Source organism: Equus caballus, chromosome 21 (assembly GCF_041296265.1).
Source record: "Equus caballus isolate H_3958 breed thoroughbred chromosome 21, TB-T2T, whole genome shotgun sequence".
Lineage (NCBI taxonomy): Eukaryota > Metazoa > Chordata > Mammalia > Perissodactyla > Equidae > Equus > Equus caballus.
Window position 1 is genome coordinate 31,425,427 of NC_091704.1, and position 16,774 is coordinate 31,442,200.

General features: G+C 36.0%; 1 protein-coding gene across 13 annotated transcripts in view; it reads right to left on the reverse strand.

Annotated features, from left to right (window-relative positions):
- Positions 1 to 16,774, reverse strand: part of DDX4 (DEAD-box helicase 4) — a 75,490-nt gene that overhangs the window by 27,577 nt on the left and 31,139 nt on the right. For 5 of the 13 annotated variants that reach the window (XM_023625654.2, XM_005604260.4, XM_070246256.1 and 2 more), the window contains one exon: positions 762 to 863. The exons of 4 other annotated variants lie outside the window; for them this stretch is intronic. In XM_023625654.2, the coding sequence (XP_023481422.1) occupies positions 762 to 863 (102 nt within the window). The remainder of the gene's footprint in view (positions 1 to 761; positions 864 to 16,774) is intronic. 4 more of the 13 variants (XM_070246255.1, XM_023625657.2, XM_023625653.2 and 1 more) reach the window with 1 other exon arrangement.

The window sequence follows — 16,774 nt, forward strand, 5'->3', positions numbered from 1 at the left end:
TTACTCCCTCACAATTTTATTGTATTAAAATTATTTTGTAAAAGAAGTTAGGGCCAATGTTATGCCAAAATATGATATAAGCAAAAGTTAAATCACCTCTGAAAAGTAGCACCATTACTGCCCCATAAATTTCACATTGCATCATCTCACTGCTTATTGTCCAGAATAGCATGCCTTGCTCCCACTGTTGCCAAATCAAACCTTAGCAGTCCTGCACACCAACCCTCCAGATCCCTACACTTCTATAAAAGTGACAATTCACTAATCTTCTATACATCTATTAAATCATTATTACAACTTTATCTTTTAGCTCCCAAAGCCACTAATCTGTCCTCCTCTGTTAAAAGACACATACAATCCAACAGTGACTTCTAAAGACAATACCTTAACTCCAAGGAATGATGGCTGGAAGAATTTAAGGTAGAAAGCCACATTGTGGGGTTGGGCAGTTGAGCCACAGAGAAGGCCAGCTATTTATAAGGTCAGCCATTATTATCAAGGCTCTAAAACACTTGATAGTATTTAACATAAAAGAACTGAGTCACACAAACTTCTAAAAGGATTCATACATTTCAACTTAACCAGTATGCAATTATATGTATGTCTAAAAAATATTATATACCATGCAGGTGATTATGTATCAGCCACTGTGCTAAACTATTCTCATACAATCCTTATAACAACCTTATGTGATAGGTATAATTTTTTTTATCATTTCCTTCTTAACAGATGAAGCACACCATTTGCAATCCACTACTAACTTGGACTTCCTAGACCAAATCCTCCACGGCAACCTCGGAAACTACCTCTTCCACCTCTTCTGGATGCCCCTGGAGCTTCTGAATCATTTCCATCTTGATAGCCTACAATATCAAAACATACACACAAGAACAACACAAAACAACAACAAAGAAATCTTGTGGACATGGTGGCCAAATTAATTGAAGCCTTCCATAATTCAACGACTTTACATAAGTATTTTAGGGCATTAATGGATAGTTACTAAAAAGAAATGTCATATTTGACCTATAAAAGTTCAACTTTATTGATATAAATAGATAAGGCTACAATTTAAAAAAACCTACCACTTGCTTTGGGGATCAGAAAATGACTAAAAGGAAAAAGTGAACTTGTAAAACACTGGAAGTGGCCACAACTGCACCATTAACAGGATTTCTACAGTCCACACAGGATTAAATAAATCTAGACTGATATTTGCTCCCTATAAAAAATAATAAACATCTTACTCAAAGCACAGACATATAGGCGCAGAGTTTGATTTCCTGTTACAAACAGTACATTTTTAATTCAATTGAATACCAAACAATGCAATCGAAACAGTTCAAAGAAAATTTGATCCCATCTGGGGCAGAATGGGATCAATTCAAAACCAAAACGCCAACTGGGCAGGAAATAAAGAAACTGAGATTATTCAGTTTATGAACTTGCAACTATTTATAAAGAAACTGATCAATAAAGGTAAAAGTTCTACATATGATATTTCTTGATATTGAATTACATGGTTTTTTTGCAGGGTGGGGGGCGTTGAGGAAGATTAGCCCTGAGCTAACATCCGCCACCAATACTACTCTTTTCGCTGAGGAAGATTGGTCCTGAGCTAACATCTGTGCTCACCTTCCTCTACTTTATATGTGGGATGCCTGCCACAGCATGGTTTGATGAGCAGTCTGTGCCTGGGATGCGGGCCAGTGAACCCCAGGGCACAGAAGTCAAACACGTGAACTTAACCCCTATGCCACCAGGCTGGCCCTGAATTATATATAATGTATTTTTAAAGTCAGTTTATAAAACGGGGCAGAACTATCACACAGTAGATTTATAGTTATGCATCTATGACCTAAACCTTACAGAATACTCTTCGACCTAACAACAAATCTATTTATCAACACTTACATCCACTTTTTATTCTAAATTATTTATTTGTGCCTCTTTATCTTTTAAGAAACCTTGTCAGGGTTTATCTCTTTTCAGAAAAAAACAGTTTATCTTTTTGATCTTTTTTGTTTTTTTGGTATAAGTTACTTTCTTATATGTGTGTACATAAGTAAACATATATAATATATATGTAAGTTTAAAATATAATAAAATGAAAACCTATGAACCCACCATCCAGCTTAAGACTAAAATGTTCCCAGTACCTGTGCAACCTATTTGTGTCCCTGCCTATCATGTTTCCCTTCTTCCCCAAGACACTTGGCCCCCACCTAACCAATATCCTGAATTGTTTTTCATTTTCTTGTTCCTATTTTATTTTACCAACTATGTATATACCTTTATGCAATGTATTGTTTAGTTTTGTTTTTGAGTTTTATATAATGGAATCATACAGAAAATATTTGTCTTGCTTCTTTTATTCACCTTGGTTTTTGTTGATGGGCGAAAACGTACCTTATCCACTTTACTGCTGAATAAAAATCCACTGTATTTATTTCTAGCATTTATGTCTATTATATTTTTTACTTCCTTCCACTGAGTTTTCTTTATCCCTTTTGTAATTACTTAAGTGGAACACTGAGTTAATTTTTTTCTAGTGGACGTATTTAAAACTATAAAATTTCCTCAAAAAGCTAGCTGCTTTAGCTATATCCCATAAGTTCTGATATGTTCTGTTCTTACTGTCATTCAGTTCTAAATATTTCACTATTTCCAAAACTGAGAAATTCAGTTTCCAAACCAAAAGGATTAAAGGTTTTGTTTATGATTTCTACTTTAACTTGAGGACATAATCTATGATATAAATTCTATGGTATATTTTGGGACTTCCTTTTGGCATAATAGATGGTCAAATTGTACATATTTTCCATATGCTAGAAAAGGATGTGTAATTTACAATGTGGGGGCATATTATTCCAAATAGAACTATTAAATCAAGATTAGTAACTGGTATTCAAATCATCTATAGTCTTAATCATTTCTAGTCTGCTCAATCTATCAGTTTCTGAGGGAAAAAGTGTTTAAACCTAGGATCAATGGTTTAACTATGATTTGCAAATGTTTCCTTATAATTATGTCTATTTTTGCTTTATATACTTTAAGAATATGTTGTTTGGGGCCAGACCAGTGGTGCAGCGGTTAAGTGCACACGTTCCGTTTCAGCGGCCCGGAGTTCACCCAGTGGGATCCTGGGGTGTGGATATGGCACCGCTTCGCACACCATGCTGTAGTAGGCGTCCCACATATAAAAAAAGTAGAGGAAGATGGGCACGGATGTTAGCTCAGAGCCAGTCTTCCTCAGCAAAAAGAGGAGGATTGACAGCAGTTAGCTCAGGGCTAATCTTCCTCAAAAAAAAAAAACCCAAAAAACATGTTATTAGATTCAACCCATGTTAAGAACTGTAATGTCTTCCCAGTGAACATGGATGGTATCATTAGGTAATTATTTCTTTATCTGTAACATGTCTGCCTTAGAGCCTATTTTATCTATTTCTATACCAGGTTTTTTTTGGTTAATATTGGACCAACATTTTTTCTCTTTATTTTCAACCTGGCAACGAAATGTTTACATATATTATAGCTATTGATACATGGATTTTTATTTTCTATCATCTTATTTTCAATTTTCTCTTTACTGAGTTTTTCCAATGCTTCTTGTTCTCCTTTCTGTCCATTAGATTTCCAAAAATGCGATATTTTATTTTATGCTTTTACTGATGTTCTTAAATTCCACTATGAATATTTAACATTTAAATTATTTTCAACATATTCTCTTCCTACAAAGTATTTCCTCCACTAGTAAGTTAGACATTTTATCCTTTTTCTGATTCCTCTTCAATTTTACCATATTTAAGAAATCTTGAAGTTAGTTTTAACCTATTCTCCTTCCTACTGCGCTGGTGAAAAACTTTAGTCTTTTCATTTGCTAGTATTTTAGTTCTTTCTTATTTCTAAAACCCTGAAATTAATCATCGTTATTATTACTAGCTTATACAGTCAGTACTTACTTAGGTTAACCAATATGCTTACCAATTTTAAATTTTTCATTTATTTATTTTGGTGCATCACTGCTTCCCTCTCCTGTCTTCCTGCAATCAGTTTCCTTCTTACTAATATATATGATTTAGTAGTTCTTTCCTCAAACAGCCTGAGAGTATTAAACACCACCTTTATCTGAATGGCACTATTTCTCCCCAACATTTAAATTATGTGACTACAGCAGTTTGGATTCAGAGCTATTCTCGCTCAGCATTCTGAATTCTACTATATTCTTATCTCTACCTTTACTGAAAAAAAAGCTCTGCTGTTAATCTCTCGTTCTTTTACAGATGGATCTGTCTGTTTTTCTCTGGGAGTTTTAAAGATTTTTTATCTCTGTAATCTCATAATTTCAATACATCATAAGGGTGTAAATTTGTTTTTACTTTGTTTGCTCGGGACTCTTATACCTCTTGACATCTAGAAAAGTCTCATCTATTCTCTTTCAATAGTCTCCTTTCCACTGCTTCCCCTCCCCTCATTTTCTCCTCTCTCTCCTCAGAAGATATTTAGATATATGTTGGAATAACAGAGCTTCTTATTCTATCTTCCATATCCATTAGCTGCTTTCATATTTTCCATTTCCTCAGAGCTTTGGATTCATCTATTCTCTTCAACTGTGTTTAATCTGTTTAATCCATCCATTATGTTTTTAATCACTCTTTTCTTTCCTGTAAGTTCAACATGGTTCCTTTTCAAATCTATCTCTTCCGCTGAGCCAATGACTATGTAATACCTCAGTATCGCTGGTATCTATTATTCCACACACAGCAGAAACTCAAACGTTTAAAAGAAACGCTCTTCTTTTCCTTTAATTGATGCCAATTCCAAGTTCTATAAAGAGCCTAATAACTAGCGGTGAAAAGAACATGGATGTTATGTAGAATTAAAAGTCTACACGACCTTCTTCTTCCAAGGTAGGGGCAGAAATTCCACGTATCCTGCACTGTCTTGAAAATAATGATCTTTGTTAAAATAAATAGGTTAAAAAGTTAGGAAAACACTATAGAACTTAAAATGAATGAAATAGATCTACACTTTCAATAAATAATCTTTAAAAATGTTGACTAAAAAGGTCACAAAAAGAAAAGTATATTAAACTTTAAAAAAATATGAGCAGGAAGTACACACACCAATGTCAAAATAAGTTACCCCTCGGAAGGGGAAGACGTCAAATATAAAGGGAGGACAGGTCTTCCAACAATTTTGTAATTTTTTTTCTATATTTGAAGTAAATATGACAAACTGTTCCTATTAAATCCAGGTACTAATATACAGGTTTTTGTATAAGAGAATATTCAGCGCTTTTCTGAGTTATTGAAATATTTCAAAGGTTACCACTTTAAATGCCACTTTTCATAAAATAACATTAATATATTTTTAAAGGTGACATGAGTCCTTCCATGAGGTATATTCTGCATTTCATAAGGGAGAACCAACAATCTTTCATGGTTCTTAAAGACGTCTGATAACATCCTTCAAAAAGAATGAGTTTAGAAATCATTTAAACTTTGTGTAAAAGAAACATAAACATCTTTTTTCATTTAAAAAAAGTACTTACCATAAATTTAGTGAGGTCACTGAAACTTCAATATACAAAAGTCAACTGAATTTCTATATACTAGCCAAGAAAGTGAAAGTTTTTAAATGATATGGATCACTGACATCAGCGAAAAAGGCAAAGTAAGGAACTCCAAATTCTACGACTCCACAAAAGAAAAAAATGGACAAAAACTATCAGAATTAACATTTTCTTAGCTCTGAAAATTAATCAAAGACTTGCAGCAACCCAGGGAACATTTATTTTTAAAAAAGGCCTAATTCTCAGTAAGAACAGTGAACTTTGCTGCATATTTTAACTTACCCCAGCCCCAACCCCTGGTAATTCCATTTCTAGACATATACCAAAAAGATGAGAAAACAATGACTCAAACAGGTAAGTGTATATGAATGTTCACAGTAGCATTATTCACAACAGCCAAAAGGAGTTAAATACCCAAGTGTACATCAACAGACTTATGGATAAACAAAATGTACATACAATGGAATATTATTCACCCATAAAAAGGAATATGGTTCTGATACATGCTACAATATGGATGAACATTAAAAATGTTATGCTAAGTAGATTAAGCCAGACGCAAAACAGCAAATGTTGTATGATTACACTTGTATGAAATACCTAGTACAGACAAACTCATAGAGAACATAGAATAGAGGTTACCAGGGACTGAGAGGAAGAAGGTATGAGTAGTTATTGCTTAATGGATACAGGTTTCTGCTTGGGTGATGAAAAATGTTTTGAAAACAGACAGTGGTGACAACTGCAAAACAGTGTTAATGTACTTAATGCCACTGAATTATACACAAATATAGTTAAAACGGCAAATACTATAGTTATTTTACCACAATAAAAAAATACAACAGCAGAAAACTTCCCAAATTTCAAGAAGAATAGGAATCTACACATCCAACAAGCTAAACAAATTCCAGGTACGATAAATATAAACAGATCTACACCAACACACATCAACATAAAACATGAACAAATGGTGCTGGGACAACCAGATATCAACATGCAAAAGAATTAAGTTGGACCCCTACCTCACACCATATGCAAAAATGAACTCAAAATGGATCAAAGACTTAAATGTAAGAGTGAAAACTATAAAATTATTAGAAGGAAACATAGGTGAAAATCTGCATGACCTTGGAATAGGCAAACGGTTTCTAGATATGACACCAAAAGCACAAACAAAAAAAAAAAGGAAGAAATTGGACTGCATCAAAATTTAAAACTTTTGTGTTTCAAAGGAAACCACTAAGAAAGTTAAAAAAATAACCCAGAGAAAGGGAGAAAATATTTGCAAAGCACAAATCTGATGACACTTGTATCAAGAATATATAAAGAATTCTTAAAATAAAAAGACAAATAATCCAATTTTTTAAATGGGCAAAGGATCTGAACAGACATTTCTCCAAAGATATACAAATGGCCAATACACAAAGGAAAAGCTGCTCAAGATCACAGTCATCAGGAAATGCAAATCTAAACCACAATGAGATTACTACTTTATATCCACTAGGATGGTTATACTCAAAAAGACAGACAATAACAAGCACTGGTGAGGATGTGGAGAAACTGGAACCCTCATACATTGCAGGTATGAATGTAAAATGATGCAGCTGCTGTGGAAAACAATTTCGCAGCTACTCAAAAAGTTGAACATAAGAGTTGCTACATGACCCAGCAATTCCACTCCTAGGTACATATGCCAGAAAAATAAAAACATATGTTCATAAGATGCATCACAAATGTTTACATCTTACTCATTATAGCCCCAAAGTGGAAACAACCCAATGTCCATCAGCTGATGAATAAACACTGTTTATTGACACAATGGAATATAATTCGGCCATTAAAAGGAATGAGGTATTACCACATGGTACATGGATAAAGCTTGAAAACCTCACGTTAAGTGAAAGAAGTCAAACACAAGAAGACCACATAACATGTACTTTCCTTTATAGGAAATGTCCAGAATCGGCAAATTTACAGCTACAGAAAGCAAACTGCTGTTGCCAGAGGAAGGGGAGGGGGGAATTGAGGAGAGGGGGACTAACTGCTAATAGGCACAGAGTTTCTTTTCAGGGAAAGGGAAATGTTCTGGAATTAGACAGTGGTGATGGTCACACAACATGGTGAACATATTTGAAACCACGGAGTGAACATATTTAAAACCACTCAAACTCCACTTAAAAAATGGTGAAGTTGGAAGAGTGATGTCAGCATCACAGCAGAGGAAGCTCTTCCGTTACACTGTCCCCACTAAGATACAATGAAAATGACGTTCATAAACCAAGAGAGGACACACACACAACACAAAAGATGTCTGAGAGATCCATGGACCCATACATCAGAAGGTGGACGTGCTATATCCCCTGGGAGGAAGTGGAAGGAGGTAAGGGGAGCTCCTCTCCCTCCTCAGCAGAGACCCAGGGCATGGGAACACGTGCAGCTCTGAGAAAAGAAGTGGGAGGGGCAACTCTCCACAAAAACTCCTTTGCTCTCCAAGTTCTCTCACAGCCTGTGGGAAAGTTCGACACAGAGGAGGCAAAGCTACTGCAGGAGTGTCTTCATCAAGCCAGTAGCCAAGAAGAACAGATAGCAAGGATAGATTGAGAAATTCACCAGGGGTCTAGCCCAGTGGCACAGCGGTTAAGTTCGCACATCCCGCTTCTCAGCAGCCAGGGGTTCGCCAGTTTGGATCCAGCGTGCAGACATGGCACTGCTTGGCAAAGGCCATGCTGTGGCAGGCATTCCGCATATAAAGTAGAGGAAGACAGGCATGGATATTAGCTCAGGGCCAGTCTTCCTCAGCAAAAAGAGGAGGATTGGCAGTAGGTAGCTCAGGGCTAATCTTCCTCAAAAAAGAAAGAAAGAAAGAAATTAACCAAGATTGCAAATGAAAAAGAAAGCACCCTTCCTCCCACCAGTGCTCCAGCTAAGTCTGTCAGCCAGAGTGCCAGTGCATATGTTAGAAAAGCAGCAGCTGTAAGCAAGTGAGCCGGGAATCACAGACTGGCCATATCAGCACAGATGCCAAAGGACAGGCACAGAGGCCAGAGATCACAGCGGGCTCAGAAGACACAGCTCCTGACATCCCCACTCCCAGTGGCAGTAGGTGGAATCTGAGACCAGATACTATCACAATGTGAAGGTACAAATCCACAGCAACAAACAGTATGAAAAAATATATTAATACTCCAGACCAAAAGGAAAATGACAAGCATGTAGACATCAATCGTGAAGGCACAGAAATTTACAATCTAAATGACAGAGAATTCAAAATAGCTATCAATAAAAAACTCAATGAGTAACAAGAGAACTCACAGGGACAGTTCAATGAAATCAGGAATAAAATTAATGAGCAGAGGGAATTGTTCACAAGAGAGATTGAAACTATAAAGAAAAACCAATCAGAAATGTTGGAGATGAAAAACACAATGAGTGAGACAAAAAAAAAAAAAAAAATCTGGAGCCCTTAAATAACAGAGCTGATATTATGGAGGACAGAATTAGCAATTTAGAGGATAAAAATACAAAAATGCTTCAGATGGAAGACGAGAGAGAACTAAAACTAAACAGAAATGAAGAAATGCTCTAAGAAATATATGACTCAATTAGGAAATGCAATATAAGAATTACAGGTATTCCAGAGGGAGAAGAGAGGGAAAAAAAGAGCCGAGTTTCTTCAAAGAAATAATAGCTGAGAACTTCCCAAACCTGGAGAAACAGCTAGAATGACAAGTAAAAGAAGCTAAGAGAATTGCTAATTACACCAATGTAAAAGGACCTTCTCCAAGGCATATATTAGTAAAACCGGCAAAAGTCAATGAGAAAGAAAAAATATTAAGCTCAGTAAGACAGAAGAAAATAACCTACAAAGTAACTCGTACCAGGCTTTCAGCAGATTTCTCAGCAGAAACCTCACAGCCTAGGAGAGAGCGGAATGATATACGCAAAATTCTGAAAGAGAAAAACTTAGCCAAGAATCCTCTATGCAGTGAAAATATCCTTCAGATATGACGGAGAAATAAAAACTTTCCCAGATAAACAAAATCTAAGGGAGTTCATCACCACAAGACCCCCCTCTACAAGAAATTATCAAGAAGGCCCTCACTCCTTAACAAAAAGAAAGAAAGGGTTTACAAAGCCTTGAGCAAGGAGATAAAAAGGCAGACAAAATCAGAAAACTGCAGCTCCCTATCAGAACAGGTTAGCAAATCATTGTAACATTACATATAAAAGGAAGAAAAACATCAAAGATAACTATAATCTTGTCATTTTAACCACAAACTCACAACACAAGATGAAATAAGTTGTGACAAGAATAACTTAGAAGGAGAAACAGAAAGGAGTGGCATCAGCTTAAACTAAGGAAACAAGAGGCTATCAGAAAATGGACTGTCTCATCTATGACATTTCTTATACAAATCTCATGGTAACCACTAAACAAAATATTCATAACAGAGACACAAATGATAAATAAAGAGAAAATCATCATAAAGAACTACCAAACTGAACTGGCAGTTACAAATACATGGGACAAGAAACAAGGGAAATACAAAACAACCGGAAAACGAGTGATAAAATGGCAGCATTAAGCCTTCATATATCAATAAGGACCCTCAAAGTAAATGGACTGAATTCTCCAATCAAAAGAACAGAGTGCTGAGATGGATTAAAAAACAAGAACCAACAATATGCTGCCTCCAGGAAACATCTCAGCTCTAAAGACAAACACAGGCTTAGAGTGAAAGGATGAAGACGATACTCCAAGCTAACGGCAAACAAAAGAAAGTGGGTGTTGCCATACTTAGACAAGGCAGACTTCAAGATAAAACAGACAATGAGAGACAATGAGAGGCAATATATAATGATAAAAGGGACACTCCACCAAGAAGACATAACACCTATAAATACATATGCACCCAACACATGAGCATGAAAGTACATAAAGCAACTATTAAAAAACCTAAAACAGCCTATTAAGAGCATAATAATAATAGGGGACCTTAACAGTCCACGTACATCAATGGATAGCTCATCCAGACAGAAAGTCAACAAAAAAATAGTGGAATTAGAGCCAGCCCAGGGGCACAGCAGTTAACTTTGCACATTCCACTTAAGCGGCCCGGGGTTCACCGGTTCATATCCCGGGTGCAGACACGGCACTGCTTGGCAAGCCATGCTGTGGCAGTTATCTCACGTATAAAGTAGAGGAAGATCGGCACAGATGTTAGCTCAGGGCCAGTCTTCCTCAGCAAAAAGAGGAGGAGTGGCAGCAGATGTTAGCTCAGGGCTAATCTTCCTCCAAAAAAAAAAGTGGAATTAAATGAAAAACTAGACCAGATGGACTTAAAAGATACACAGAGAACACTCCATCCAAGAACAGCAGAGTATACATTCTTCTCAAGTGCATATGGAACATTCTCAAGGATAGACCATATGCTGGGAAACTAGGCAAGCCTCAATAAATTTAAGAAGACTGAAATCAAATCAAGCATCTTTTCCAACCATAATGCTATGAAATTAGATATCACCTACAAGAAAAAACTTGGGGAAGCAACAAATATGTGGAGACTAAACAACATGCTACTGAACAACAAATAGATCCTTGAAGAAATTAAAAGAGAAATCAAAAAATATATGGAGAAAAATGAAAATACACCACATCAACTCATACAAGATGCAGCAAAAGCAGTCCTAAGAGGGAAATTCATAGCAGTACAGGCCCACCTTAAGAAACAAGAAAAATCTCAAATAAGCAATTATAAACCACACCTAACAGAACTAGAAAAAGAAGAACAAAAAAGCCCAAAGTCAAGAAGAGGGAAATAATAAAAATTAGAGCAGAAATAAATGAAATCAAAACAATGAAACAGTAGAAAGGATCAATGAAACTAAGAGCTGTTTCTTCCACAAGACAGACAAAATTGACAAGCCCTTAGCCAGACTCACTAAGAAAAAAAGAGAGAAGGCACAAATAAATAAAATTAGAAATGAAAGAGGAGAAATTACAATGGATACCACAGAAATACAAAGGATTGTAAGAGAATACTATGAAAAACTGTAAAGCCAGCAAATTGGACAATCTAGAAGAAATGGATAAATTCTTACTCATACAATCTCCCAAAACTGAATGAAGAAGAAATAGAGACCCTGAATAGACCAATCACAAGAGAGTCAAACAGTAATCAAAAACTTTCCCCAAAACTAAGAACCAGATGGCTCCTGTAGAGAATTCTACCAAACATTCAAAGAAGATTTAACACCTATCCTTCTCAAACTATTCCAAAATGTTGAAGATGATGGAACACTTCCTAATACATTTTACAAGGCCAACATCACCCTGATCCCAAAGCCAGACAAAGACAACACAAAGAAGGAAAATTACAGGCCAATATCACTGAAGAACATAGATGCAAAAATCCTCAACAAAATATGGCAAACCAAATAGAGTAATACATTAAAAGGATCATACACCATGATCAAGGGGGATTTATACAAGGGATGCAGGGATGGTTCAACATCCACAAATCAATGCGATATACCACATTAATACAATGAGGAATAAAAACCACACCATCATCTCAGTAGATGCAGAGAAAGCATTTGACAAGATCCAACAGCCATTTATGATTTTAAAAAACGCTCAAGAAAATGGCTATAGAAGAAAAGTATCTCAACATAATAAAGGCCATATATGACAAACCCAGAGCCAACATCACACCCAGTGGAGAAAAACTGAAAGCCATCCCTCTGAGAATAGTAACAAGACAAGGGTGCCCACTCTTTCCACTCTTATTCAACATAGTACTAGAGGTTTTGGCCAAAGAAATTAGGCAAAAAAAAGAAACAAAAGGAATCCAAATAGGCAATGAAGAAGTGAAACTCTCACTGTTTGCAGACGACATGATTTTATATATAAAAACCCTAAAGAAGCCATCAGAAAACTATTAGAAATAACCAACAACTACAGCAAGTTGCAGGGTACAAATCAACTTACAAAAATCAGTTGCATTTCTGTACCTGAATAATAAACTAACAGAAAGAGAACTCAAGAATAAAATCCTATTTACAAGGGCACCAAAAAGAATAAAATATCTAGGAATAAATTTTTTCTTTTGAGGAAGATTAGCCCTGAGCTAACTACTGCCAATCCTCCTCTCTTTGCTGAGGAAGACTGGCCCTGAGCTAACGTCCATGCCCATCTTCCTCCATTTTATACGTGGGACGCCTACCACAGCATGGCTTTTGCCAAGCGGTGCCATGTCTGCACTCAGGATCCGAACCGGCAAACCCCAGGCCACTGAGAAGCAGAACACGCAAACCTAACTGCTGCACCACTGGGCTGGCCCCTCTAGGAATAAATTTAACCAAGAAGGTGAAAGACCTATATGTTGAAAACTATAAGACATTATTGAAAGAAACAGATGAAGACATAAAGAAATGGAAAGATATTCTATGCACATAGATTGGAAGAATAAACATAGTTAAAATGTTCATACTATCTAAAGCAATCTACAGATTCAATGCAATCAGAATCCCAATTACATTCTTCCTGGAAATAGAACAAAGAATCCTAAAATTCATATCAGGCAACAAAAGATCCCAAATAGCTAAAGCAATCTGTGGAAAAAAGAACAAAGCTAGAGACCTCACAACCCCTGACTTCAAAATATACTACAAAGTTACAGGAATCACAACAGCATGGTACCAGTACAGAAACAGACACACAGATCCATGGAACAGAATTAAAAGCCCAGAAATAAAACCACACATCTACAAACAGCTAATCTTTGACAAAGGAGCCAAGAAGATACAATGAAGAAGGGACAGTTCCCTCAATAAATGGTGGTGGGAAAACTAGACACCCACATGCAAAAGAATGAAAGCAGGTCATCTTTCACCATACACAGAACTTAACTCAAAACGGATGAAAGACTTGAAGGTAAGAGATGAAATCATAAAAGTTCTAGAAGAAAATACAGGCAGTAGACTCTCTGACATCAGTCTTAGAAGGATCTTTTCAAATACCACGTCTACTTGGGCAAGGGAAACAAAAGGAAAAATAAACAAGTGGGACTTCACCAGACTAAAGAGTTTCTGCAAGGCAAAAGAAAGCAGAAAAAGACAATCCAACAACTGGGAGAAAATACTTGAAAATCTTCTATCTGACAAGGGGTTAATCTCCAAACTATATAAATAACTCACACAACTCAACAACAAAAAAGCAAACAACTTGATCAAAAAATGGGTAGAGGATATGAACAGACATTTTTCCAAAGAAGATATACAGATGGCCAACAGACACATGAAAATATGTTCAACATCATTCATCATCAGGGAAATGCAAATCAAAACTACACTAAAATATCCCCTTATACTTATTATAATCACCAAGACAATAAATAATAAACGCTGGAGAGGATGTGGAGAAAAGGGAATCCTCATGCACTATCAGTGGGAATGCAAACGCATGCAGCCACCATGTAAAATAGTATGGAGATTTCTCAAAAAATTAAAAATAGAAATACCATACAACCCAGCTATCCCATTACTGGATATTTATCCAAGGAACATGAAATCAACAATTCGAAGAGACTTATGCACCCCTGTGTTCACTGCAGCATTATTCACAATAGCCAAGACGTGGAAGCAACCCAAGTGCCATCGACTGATGACTGGATAAAGAAGAAGTGGTGTATATATATACTACTCAGCCATAAAAAAGACAAAATGGTTCCCTTCGCAACAATACAGATGGACGTTGAGGGTATTAAGTTAAGCAAAAAAAGCCAGAGAGAGAAAGACAAACACTGTATGATTTCACTCATCTGTGGAATATAAACTAATACAAGACAAAGAGAACAGATTAGTAGTTACCAGGAGAGAAGGGGGTCAGGAGGTGGGCATAAGGGGTAAAGGGGCACATTTATACAGTGACTGACAAGTAATAATGTACAACTGAAATTTCACAATGGTATAAACTATTACAACTTCAATAAAATTTTTTTAAATGGTAAAGTTTATGTTATATGAAGTATGAGCTCAATAAAAAAATATGCATCACAAATAATCAACTACTCAAGTATAGAAATACGTACAAAAACTCAATAGTGAAAACACAGTAGTAAAAATTAAAGACCTAAACAAATGGCCATATTTATGGTTTGGAAGACTCTATACTGTAGAGATGTTCATTCTCCCCAAATTAATCTACAGATTCAACACAATGCCAATAAAAATCCCATTCGTGTTTTCTGGAAATTAGTAAACTGATTCTAAACATCACATGGAAATGCAAAGGACTAAGAATAACCCAATCTTGAAGAACGACAAACTTGGAAGACTGACTTACCAAATATCAGGACCTATTCTAAAACTACACTAATTAGACTACATGACAATGGTGCAAAAATAGAGAAACTGACCAATGGAATGGAACTGAGTCCCGAAACAGTACAACATATATAGTGCCACCTAATTTAGGATAAAGACAGCCTTGTAGTGTAGACTGGAAAGTCTTTTCAATAAGCAATATTGGATCAACTGGACAGCCTTATGGGGAAAAAAACTGTACCCTGATCCCTATATTACGCCACAAAAATAAATTCCAGATGAATTATAATCTGAAAGTGGAAGCTAAATAGATAAAGTTTTAAAAGGAAAATAGAAGAGAATATCTCCATGACTTTAGGAGTAAAGAGTTCTTAAACAGGACCAAAAACAAAAGCACTAACCATAAAAGACAAGGCTGGTAAACTGCACTTGATTAAAATGAGTAACATCTATTCACTAAAAGACTCCTAATATAAATGTCATACAGGAGTTACTTGTACTATTCTTGCAAATTATATGTAAGTTTTATTTACAAGTAAAAAGGTAAAAATGAAGATAGCCAACAGAAACGTGGGCAAAAGACCTGAATAGGCATTACATAAAAAATGAAGCCGAAATGGCCAACAAACATATGAAACACTGCATGTTTTATTAGTCCATCAAGGAAACGCAAATTAAAAACACAATGAGATACACCACCATGCACTCAGCAGAATGGTTAAGATGAAAGCAAACGAAAATGCTAAGTATTGGTGAGGATGTGGGAGTGTATCTTAGCATATTTACTTTGAAAACATTTGACAATAGCTATTAAAGCCAAAAACATACATAATCTATGAGCCAGCAATTCTACTTCTGAATATATACCAATGTTACCAAAAGAAACGTAGTAGAATGTTCACAGCAACAGTTTCAAAATAGCCCAAAACTGGAAGAAATACAAATACCCAACATTAGCAGAACAGTAGAGCAAAGGCAATGATAATCTACAACTGCAACCAACAATACGAATGAATCTCACATATACATTAAGTGAAAGCCAGACACAAAAGAGTATACGTATGATTCCACTTATATGAAGTACAAAAACAGACAAATTAATCCATGCTGCTAAAAGTCAGAAGAGAGCTTAACCTGGCTGGGGGAGGGTGTTGCTAGTGAGCGAAAATGAGCATGAAAGGGGCTTTTGAGGTGCTAGTAATTTTTATTTCTTGATCTGGATGCTTGGGAACACATCGAACACAAGTGTGTTCAGTTACTGAAAAATCACCAAGCTACACATTTATGATACATGCACCTGTCTGGTTCTATATCATGTCATACTCAATGTAAACTTAGATACACTTACATTTACACACACACTCATTATTCACCATGTGCAAATTTCCTTCTCTCAAAATGTATTCACCTACAGAGAATAATGACTGAAAAATGACTGTGTCCCTGCTAGTTACCCTATACTAGTCAATAAGCCAGGATCAAGCACACAGAGCTAGCTGCAACTGATTTTTGATTGTCTCACTTAAATATGAATTAAATTGACTTAAAGAAAATGTAATAGTAAGGAAGATATTCACTGCTCTGCAGAAAACAAAAAAAAAATTTAAATAGCTACATTTTGGGAACATTAAGTGTCAAAAATTGCTTGTTAAAAAGGGGAAAAAAGCAATCCTAGGAGTCTGGTTTTTTCTTAGCTAAATTTCTTCCCCATCATTACACAGCCCCTTGAAATTATTATAAAAAGACTCAATTTATATGACAAATGGCCACCCCTCACTCACCACCAAATTCCTCCCCACTTCATGGCCCCAACAAGGCTACACTGAAAGCCACAGCAAGTGCCAACTTCACTATGGAGGGCCTGCCATTCAA